The sequence below is a fragment of the Oncorhynchus mykiss genome, chromosome 28 (assembly GCF_057628025.1).
Source record: "Oncorhynchus mykiss isolate SJ-2025 chromosome 28, ASM5762802v1, whole genome shotgun sequence".
Classification (NCBI taxonomy): domain Eukaryota; kingdom Metazoa; phylum Chordata; class Actinopteri; order Salmoniformes; family Salmonidae; genus Oncorhynchus; species Oncorhynchus mykiss.
Window position 1 is genome coordinate 33,522,286 of NC_143049.1, and position 10,451 is coordinate 33,532,736.

The 10,451-nt window shown below is 40.5% G+C and overlaps 1 protein-coding gene across 2 annotated transcripts; it reads left to right on the plus strand.

The window, feature by feature from the left end:
• Positions 1 to 2,323: 2,323 nt before the first annotated feature.
• Positions 2,324 to 10,451, plus strand: pfn2a (profilin 2a). 2 transcript variants are annotated; one of them, XM_021589941.3, is made up of 3 exons: positions 2,324 to 2,881; positions 4,996 to 5,188; positions 8,539 to 10,451. In XM_021589941.3, the coding sequence occupies exons 1-3, from the start codon at positions 2,753 to 2,755 to the stop codon at positions 8,634 to 8,636; spliced, it is 420 nt and encodes a 139-aa protein (XP_021445616.1). In that variant the 5' UTR covers positions 2,324 to 2,752; the 3' UTR covers positions 8,637 to 10,451. The 2 variants fall into 2 exon arrangements, with proteins under 2 accessions (XP_021445616.1, XP_021445617.1); XM_021589942.3 differs by having other exon boundaries at positions 2,327 to 2,881; positions 8,215 to 10,451.

The following is a 10,451-nucleotide window of genomic DNA, read 5'->3' on the forward strand; positions in this document are numbered from 1 at the left end:
GTACATGTGTATATGTGTATATGTATATGTATGTACAGTGCCTTGTGAAAGTATTCGGCCCCCTTGAACTTTGGGACCTTTTGCCACATTTCAGGCTTCAAACATAAAGATATAAAACTGCATTTTTTTGTGAAGAATCAACAATAAGTGAGACACAATCATGAAGTGGAACGACATTTATTGGATATTTCAAACTTTTTTAACAAATCAAAAACTGAAAAATTGGGCGTGCAAAATTATTCAGCCCCTTTACTTTCAGTGCAGCAAACTCTCTCCAGAAGTTCAGTGAGGATCTCTGAATGATCCAATGTTGACCTAAATGACTAATGATGATAAATACAATCCACCTGTGTGTAATCAAGTCTCCGTATAAATGCACCTGCACTGTAATAGTCTCAGAGGTCTGTTAAAAGCGCAGAGAGCATCATGAAGAACAAGGAACACACCAGGCAGGTCCGAGATACTGTTGTGAAGAAGTTTAAAGCCGGATTTGGATACAAAAAGATTTCCCAAGCTTTAAACATCCCAAGGAGCACTGTGCAAGCGATAATATTGAAATGGAAGGAGTATCAGACCACTGCAAATCTACCAAGACCTGGCCGTCCCTCTAAACTTTCAGCTCATACAAGGAGAAGAGTGATCAGAGATGCAGCCAAGAGGCCCATGATCACTCTGGATGAACTGCAGAGATCTACAGCTGAGGTGGGAGACTCTGTCCATAGGACAACAATCAGTCGTATATTGCACAAATCTGGCCTTTATGGAAGAGTGGCAAGAAAGCCATTTCTTAAAGATATCCATAAAAAGTGTTGTTTAAAGTTTGCCACAAGCCACCTGGGAGACACACCAAACATGTGGAAGAAGGTGCTCTGGTCAGATGAAACAAAAATTGAACTTTTTGGCAACAATGCAAAACGTTATGTTTGGCGTAAAAGCAACACAGCTGAACACACCATCCCCACTGTCAAACATGGTGGTGGCAGCATCATGGTTTGGGCCTGCTTTTCTTCAGCAGGGACAGGGAAGATGGTTAAAATTGATGGGAAGATGGATGGAGCCAAATACAGGACCATTCTGGAAGAAAACCTGATGGAGTCTGCAAAAGACCTGAGACTGGGACGGAGATTTGTCTTCCAACAAGACAATGATCCAAAACATAAAGCAAAATCTACAATGGAATGGTTCAAAAATAAACATATCCAGGTGTTAGAATGGCCAAGTCAAAGTCCAGACCTGAATCCAATCGAATCTGTGGAAAGAACTGAAAACTGCTGTTCACAAATGCTCTCCATCCAACCTCACTGAGCTCGAGCTGTTTTGCAAGGAGGAATGGGCAACAATTTCAGTCTCTCGATGTGCAAAACTGATAGAGACATACCCCAAGCGACTTACAGCTGTAATCGCAGCAAAAGGTGGCGCTACAAAGTATTAACTTAAGGGGGCTGAATAATTTTGCACGCCCAATTTTTCAGTTTTTGATTTGTTAAAAAAGTTTGAAATATCCAATAAATGTCGTTCCACTTCATGATTGTGTCCCACTTGTTGTTGATTCTTCACAAAAAAATAGTTTTATATCTTTATGTTTGAAGCCTGAAATGTGGCAAAAGGTCACAAAGTTCAAGGGGGCCGAATACTTTCGCAAGGCACTGTATATATGTGTATATGTATATATGTAAATTTAACACAACATCCAGGGAGGGGCCAGCTGAGTATAAGACTATCATCTGCATATAAATGGATAAGAAAGCTTCCTACAGCCTGAGCTATGTTGTTGATATAAATTGAGAAGAGTGTGGGGCCTAGGATCGAGCCTTGGGGTACTCCCTTGGTGACAGTGGCTGAGACAGCAGATTTTCTGACTTTAAACACTACACTCTTTGAGAGAGGTAGTTAGCAAACCAGGCCAAAGACCCCTCAGAGACACCAATACTCCTTAGCCTGCCCACAAGAATGGAATGCTCTACCGTATCAAAAGCATTGGCCAAGTCAATAAAAATAGCAGCACAACATTGCTTAGAATCAAGGGCAATGGTGACATCATTGAGGACCTTTAAGGTTGCAGTGACACAGCCATAACCTGAGCAGAAACCAGATTGCATACCAGAGAGAATACTATAGACATCAAGAAAGCCAGTCAGTTGATTAATGACAAGTTTTACATGTAAGCTAAGGTAAGCCTACACAAAACACAGGCCTTAAAATCCTCTATGGGAAAAATGAATGGTGGAAAATTGATTGGACCCATTTACCTGTTTGACCGCTAGGTTTTATGGGTATTATGAGTCAAACTGTGGTACTCTTACAATATTGTCTGAAATAATATACAGAGGTCCACAAATCAGGAAGGGTGTTACATTACTACAGCAACATGCTCTAGACACTCACCCTGTCTATTCATTTCTAAATTTAACTGCCAACAATAAAGTTTCGAGAGAAATAGATTATGCAGTACTAAAACTTGAAGACACTCCAGAGAACTCTGAAGTGCAGGACATGTCCGTTTTTATTCTTCCGCCCCTTGTGCTAAAGCGCCAGTGAGTCCATTGTGCGGAGTGATCTGACGCAGACTACACCCATGCACTGCCTGATTACATTGGCTTTCTTTACTGCCCGAGCCAAGACGTGTGTGAACGTCGAAGTGGGGGGTACAATTAGAGACACTCAATTGATCCGTAAGCAGCGCAAAATCGGCTGTAACTGTCTTATCCCATAAACTACACTTTGGAGTTCATAGGGAGCTGTATATTTCAACATGTCTTGGCAAAGCTACGTGGATAACCTGATGGCGGATGGCAGCTGTCAGGATTCCGCCATTGTTGGGTATACGGACGCCAAATACGTTTGGGCAGCACATGCCGGTGGTACTTTTAACAACATAACGGTAAGAAATGAAATTGAAACCAATAACAAATGTAAATCAGAATGAATGCTGGCAGGGATAATCAGAACTTCGCCGAACCTAGTTTAGCTAACGAGTTAGCTTGCTAGCTAGCTCCACCGTCCATTCCGTTTGACCAGCAAGCTAGTAACGTTAGCATGTTAGCTTGCTATTGCTAACGTCATATGTACAATGCGACTTGGCCAATAATATTAGGCTAAAACTGTTGTGGACTTATCCTGGTTGCTAACAATGTTAGCTAGCTAGGTACGGTTAGCTAGCTGCCCAGAATTAGCCTACCTAGCTGGCATGCTTGCTAGACAACCTTTTTTTACATTTTATTTTTTATAAATATAACCTTTTATATAACTAGGCAAGTCAGTTAAGAACAAATTATTATTTACAATGACGGCCTACACCGGCCAAACCCAGACGACGCTGGGCCAATTGTGCGCCGCCCTATAGGACTCCCAATCACGGCCGGTTGTGATACAGCCAGGATTCGAACCAGGTTCTGTAGTGACGCTTCTAAGTACTGCGTAGCAGTGCCACTCGGGAGCCCGTTAACGTTAGATCCAATGAATGAGTGTCGTGGTCTAAAGTTAACGTCAGATAACATAGTTAAGTTAGCCAACTAGCTAATGTGGCTAGCTACCTACACTTGCCAAAGCGTCACTAGCTAACGGCCTAATCTGTTTATTCTATATGGGTGTGCTAGCTAGTTATTACGGCTTGTTACCCAATGTTTCCATTTGGAGAACCAAGACAATTGATACATTTCGACATATTGTTATAGTTAGTTAACTAAGTAAATGTGCAAGGTAGTTTATATTAACTAGTTGAAGAAAGAGGGCTTAAGCGTTTTGCTCAAGTCAGGACCTAACTTGCCTTGTTGCTTCCCAAGATGGCGGCTCTCCCATGCCATCCACAATGGGTGAGCTTACCAACTATACTGATCAAAAATGTAAACTGAACAATTTCTAAGATTTTACTGAGTTACAGTTCATATAAGGACATCAGTCAATTGAAATAAACCCAATAGTCCCTAATCTATGGATTTCACAAGACTGGGAATACAGATGCTGTATGTATGTTGGTCACAGACACCTTAAAAAAAAGGCAAGGGCGTGGCAAAAAAAAATCTAATCAGAATTTGGTGTGGCCACCATTTGCCTCATGCAGCGCAACACATCTCCTTTGTATCGAGTTGATTAGGCTGTTGATTGAGGCGGGTGGAATGTTTTCCCGCTCCTCTTTGATGGCTGTGCAAAGTTGCGGGATATGGCAGAAACTGGAACACGTTGTCGTTCACCGCGATCAAGAGCATCCCAAACATGCTCAATGTCTGAGTATGCAGACCATGGATAAACTGGGAAATTTTCAGCTTCCAGGAATTTTGTACAGATCCTTGTGACGTGGGCCCATGCATTATCATGCTGAACATGAGGTGGATGAGTGGGCCTCAGGATCTGGTCTCATTCAATTCTTGGGCAACAGCTCTGGTGGACATTCCTGCAGTCAACATGCCAATTGCACGCTCCCTGAATCTGTGGAATTCTGTTGTGAAAAAACGGCACATTTTAGTGGCCTTATTGTCCCAGCACAAGGTGCTGCTGTTTATTCAGCGTCTTGATATGCCACCTCAGGTGGATTGATTATCGTGGCAAAGGAAAATCTTCACTAACAGGGACGTGAACAAATTGTACAATTTGTGATATTTTTGTGCTTTTTGTGATACATTTCTGTTTATGTCAGCTCATGAAACATGGGACCAACACTTTACATGTTGCGTTTTGTTTTTGTACAGTATAGCTAGTTGGTTAGATTAGTTTGTAGACAAGTGTAGCTAGCCAGCTCCACTAATGCATTTTGAATTTAGACTAAGTGCTGTACTACTTATTCATTATTCCCAGTGTATTAAAAAATATATATAATATATATTTTTGGTAGATACCATCCCTCTTGCCATACCATACATACCCACTTGACAAAATATGACATAAATCCAGATGTGCACCCCATTCCAGATGCTTTTAGTAGTGCTGCCATTTCTAAATGTTACATGTCCACTTTTTAATCTGCATTAACTTTGTGAGTGCACTTTAACTGTGTTTCAGCCTCAAGAAATTGATGTTCTCATTGGAAAGGACAGGGCTAGCTTCTTCACCAACGGCATGACCTTGGGTTCGAAGAAGTGCTCGGTCATCAGAGACAGCCTCCATATTGAAGGGGACTGGACAATGGACATCAGGACAAAGAGTCAAGGAGGAGAGCCAACATACAACGTCACTGTAGGCAAAGCCGGAAAAGGTAAAGGGTGACTACTTTTAGTGGTAAACAAAACATTTCAGTGATTGCGACGTTATAGCCCCAGATCTATCCTACAAGTTTGCGTTTAGACAGACAGCCGAATTCTGATCTTTTTCCCACTTTGATCTTTTGACCAATCACATCGGATCTTTTCAAATCAGAGCTGATCTAATTGGTCAAAAGACCAATTAATGAAAAAGATCAGAATAGGGCTGCCTTTCTAACGCAGCCTAACATACATACTCAAGTGTTGCCTTCTAGTCAATGCAAGCATCTTGTGGATTGGTGGTGATGATTCGTTCTAGTGCTCTGTTCTCATATTAGTACATCATGCAGCTTTTTTACTATGAAACAGAATACAGCACAACATATCAGTGTTCTGAGCATGTCAATTGCAAAGGGAAATATCAACATGTGCATTTTGATTTATCAATATAGTCAATGGTACAATTTAAGCTAGGACATCGCTGTGACTTTGGGATAGAAATTGAAGAGAACTTGGGCCTCCCGAGTGGTGCAGTGGTCTAAGGCACTGCATCGCAGTACTAGCTGTGCCACTAGAGATTCTGGTTTTGAGTCCAGGCTCTGTCGCAGCCGGCCATGACCGGGAGACCCATGAGGCGGCGCGCACAATTGGCCCAGCATCGTCCAGATTAGAGGAGGGTTTGGCCCATCGCCTTGTCTCCCAAGTCCGTACGGGAGTTGCAGCGATGAGACAAGACTGTAACTACCAATTGGATACCAGGAAATTGGGGAGAAAAGGGGAGTTAAAATTGTTGTTTTTTTAAATCGAAGAGAACTTGTTGAATTTCATCACTGGTCGGCAAGATGTCCATTGAGATAAAGTACATAGATGTTACTTATGAAGAGCCATGCTTTGTATGAGAGAAATGAAGCCTAATTCACAAGCAGTCTCATTCAAATTAGTGCATTGAAATGGCAGAAGTGAAGAAACAAGAAGTCAAGGTTTGCCTACTCTTAAGTCCATCTGCCTTTGTGGTCCTTACTGACGTCTGTCATTTGAGTCTAATCAACAACTTAGTGGGTCTTTACCTTTTTTCAGCTTCTTCTTGCCTCTTAACTATTGGGTGGTTGTCAACCTCACTAACATTTTAGATGCATGCTGTCTGTTTAACATTATTTCTAGCCCTCTATATCATCTCCCTGGACAGTAGCCTACAACGTCTCAACATTTTGGGGCAGGCAAAACGGTTCTGTAGCCTACATTTTGATTAACTAGCAGTCCATGGACTTCCATTTTCAAGGCAATGTCAAATATTCCACCACTAATACAGGGCACTACGCTGACATATTTTTACAATGAGCACGTGTGTGCCTATTTTGAAAATGTAAGACCGCACAAGGAATTTTAGGAGCACAGTGAAAAAGGTGATAAAGCTAAAATTCGTCATTTTTCTTGGCAAACTGGTGCTCCTAAATTTTAAATTCCAGGTTGCACAGCAAAATATGTATATGCAAGTAACTGTAGAGCCCTGTAATAACCCTGAGTTAGATTCCAGTGTAGAAGTGGCTTTAAAAACATAGCTTACACATCCCCCACCCATTACCTTATGTTGGCCACATTCAAATCTTTTGACGTTCTAGTCATTTAGCAGACGCTCTTATCCAGAGTAACTTACAGTAGTGAGTGCATACTTTTTTGTGCTGGTCCCCCCCCCCCCACGGGGATCAAACCCAAAACCCGGGCATTGCAAGCTGCAAGAGCTACCATCTGAGCCACACGGGACCCCCACTCCTCAGAGGGAAGGTCCTATATGCATGTAGTGAGTGAAGTGCTCTGTAGAGTGGTTATGACACTGCAAAAGGTGGCCTAATAAACCAGAGATGCATGCAGGTGCCTGAGCATCATATTGCATTCACTCCTAAAAGGCTTTTTATTTGTTTTTGCTGTGCCTTTTAGAGGTCATTTGGCTTATTCCTGGTTTCTGTACAGTTGGAACAGCTACTGTTCAGTTACATTATTTATCTGTTTGAAACATTTATCCGAAACATTTGTGCATTGAACTTGTTTGCAAGTAGTCCGGTGACTTGTGAAGGATGAGCTCTACTTGGTTTAATGTAAAGCTTCAGTTTTATAGAAAGATAATACATTCTCAAGCCGTGTTCTTGGAAGTTATGGTCAGGTCTGTATACAATTCTGTACATTGTCCATATGCTTGAATCCAGGCAATGACATTGATGATTGATAGCGTAGCAATGTTCAAAGTGATATCCTCGTAAAAATATATTCTACAACAGTAGTTAGCTGTGTTGTCAGTGGTCAAGACACCTACAAAGGTTTTTGGGGGTATTTCCCTCCAAGCATGCTCTTCCCTGCAACTAGGGCTGGAAATTGCCAGGGACCTCACCGATACATTTATTGCGATTGTCACAATTCCCTATGTATTGCGACTTTATATTGTAATTGCCATTTGACGTTCCAAACATATTGCTCACCATATGTCTGTTGCAGAGGGACAAGAGAGACATGAGAAGTTTTTATCAGTCAGGTTAATAAAAGTGCAGAAAACAAATTGACTCCCTATTTCAAAAGAAGATGGAGAACAAAATATGATGGGAAAAAGTTTTTTTTTTTTTCATGCAGGTACAGCTAATTAGTGCAAAAATAATTTTGTGAAATTGTCAAAACGATACGATCAAAAAATGTCCCGATATGGAACTATCGATTTTTAAATTAAAAAAAATCACCCTCACCTGTAACACACGCAAGCCATAACTTTAACTTCTGTTATGCCAACTGTACAGTGTTTCCCCTAGTTTTTTTTTCTTCAGCGGTGGTAGCTGTTCCCATAAACCTCCAGACATTGTGTCGGCAGAAATATATATATATATTTTTTTAAATTAATTTTAAAAATTGCAGCGGTAGCAACAATTCAGCGGCGGGCCACCTCTGCAAAATGAATATAGGGGAAACACTTCCATAGGCTCACTAACCTTCTTCTCCTCACTTGACTGTCTTTCCTTTTGACCGCTCTAAACTTCCCCTCTCCTTTCTTCTCTTTCAGTCTTGGTTCTTGTAATGGGCAAAGAAGGGGTCCACGGAGGTGGATTGAATAAGAAGGCATACTCAATGGCAAAATACTTGAGGGATTCAGGGTTCTAGTGTCACCAAGCTTGCTTAGTTAAAATTGAGGGACAAAAAGAAGAGAAAATAAAATATTGCTGTTAAGATTTCTCCTGCAAGCAGTCAAATGTCGTGGAAACTTTAATAGCAATGGAGAGTAATGGTGGCGGTAAGGTCCTATGTCACCTTTATCCCCACTTTTAGCGGGGAAAAATACTTTCTTGTCAATTTGTCATTTTTCCTTTTGTTTCCTTGTGTGCTCCAGCATTGGTTTTAGTCATGGGAAAAGAAGGGGTCCATGGCGGACAGCTCAACAAGAAAGCATTTACTATGACTGAGTACCTGAGGAAGTCTGGATTTTAAGGCAGCCTGTCTACCCACCTAGCAGTTCCCTCTGGCTCCCCATCATTGTGTTGACAGTACTTCCCGGATTAGTTAGCAGATGCATTTCTCTCCCAGTTCCATTTTCATGTACACCCTTTTATATTTTTTTCATGTTAATTCATTTTTTTTTTTTTTTTTTTTTTTTGCTCCCATCTCCCTGTTCTTTCTGAGTATTAACACTACAGTATGTTCTCAACTCTATTTCTGACACTACAATAACAAATTGTGGATGTTTATATTTACCAAAACACATGTGCAAAGAATTGAATGATAATGTAATAAAGTGTATACCAAATTTGGACTTGGCTTGTAAAAACAAATGATGATGAATCACACTGTGAATGGCTGTCATTCAATGGTGCAGATAGTTTTGGGTGGGACAATACCTTATGAGCATACTGAAGAGATAACCGGCTGGTATTGTTTTCCTTTTCTCCGGGTGGCTTCCATGTCAGGATTTGAAAGTTGCATGCATATCTTTTAGCAGGGTTGAGGTTAATACCATTTTCTTTCCAGACAATTCAGAAAGTTAACCCGAATTTCAGTGTAAATCCTGAATTGAAATGGAATTGACCCTAACCCTGTCTTTAACCATACAGAGTTGAACTCTCCTTGCCCTTCCCAAAACTTTTATATTCCCGCAAAATGTTATTTTTATTCAGGCTTCAATTTTTTGCTTTGTTATTGGATACTACATAAATCCAGAATAATCCTCTATACATACACCTTAAAAACCCTGAGTCAGACCACTTTTTTTTCCTTTTGCTTTGTCTTCCATCAAATGCTTTTGCTGTTGTAACTTGAATGTGGTCTTACACGTCATTGTGGTGTTGGAATATTGTAATGGCAGATCAAATCAGTATTGCTGAGGTTTTTTGTTGATAGAAATTCCTCCCATGAACCCCCCCCCCCCCCACGACATCTTGAAGTCTCCATGGACATTCCATCTGCCAGCTCCTGTATTTCACGCTGCCGATTTGTGCAGCGTATCGTCCAGACTCCCTACATAACCATGTTTTGTCAAGTTGGCAAGTTATATTTTCCATAGGACCAATTGTTATGTCACAGTTAGGGGATTTTTCAGAATGGCTTCAAGTCATTGTGAAGGATGATTGTTGTCCTCTGTTTGACTGTAATCATTAGACTATACTTCAGATGACTGTAAAACACACTGCTTCTTATGATGACTTTAAAACACGAATTGATTTGCTGATAATTTGTTGTTAACAGATAATTGCAGTCTCATTTGACACCTGTGGTAACCAGAGAATTCTCACTGAATGCATTTGACTGTAAACCCAAGCTCTGAATTTATTGCCTAGTGCTCTACTTATCATCATGTGTATCAGCAACTGTCATAGCACGGTACTTAACAGTAAATTTAAAAAAAAATATATGAAAAAAAATAGTGATAGTGTGTACACTAAATTTGAAAAATGGTGTTGGTTGGAATAAGAACACTAAGTTGTCTTGTAAAAACTGTGTATCCTGTGCCATAACACAGATCTGGTCTGTTGCTACTTTGAGTTTGATTTATTATTCTTTTTTTAAACTGCTGCCCCAGCAAGGACTAACTTCAATGGCATTTTCCTTCGGGATAGTTTGGCATCAACCGATAACACTCCAGGCTTTGTGGACTATGTACAGACCAAAAAAATACATTTTTCCCTTATGCATTTGGATTCAAAATTATGAAATGTGCATTTTCAAAATTTGGGGAAAATGCTATAAATTTATTCATCACCTTTTGTTTACAGATGGATCAAATAAAAGCTATTCCAACCAGAACTGTAA

Coding starts and splice junctions, on each gene's coding strand:
- pfn2a (XM_021589941.3), top strand. CDS start 2,753: ATGTCTTGGCAAAGCTACGTGGATAACCTGATGGCGGATGGCAGCTGT. Junction 2,882..4,995: donor GTACTTTTAACAACATAACG/GTAAGAAATGAA, acceptor ACTGTGTTTCAG/CCTCAAGAAATTGATGTTCT. Junction 5,189..8,538: donor TGTAGGCAAAGCCGGAAAAG/GTAAAGGGTGAC, acceptor TGTGTGCTCCAG/CATTGGTTTTAGTCATGGGA.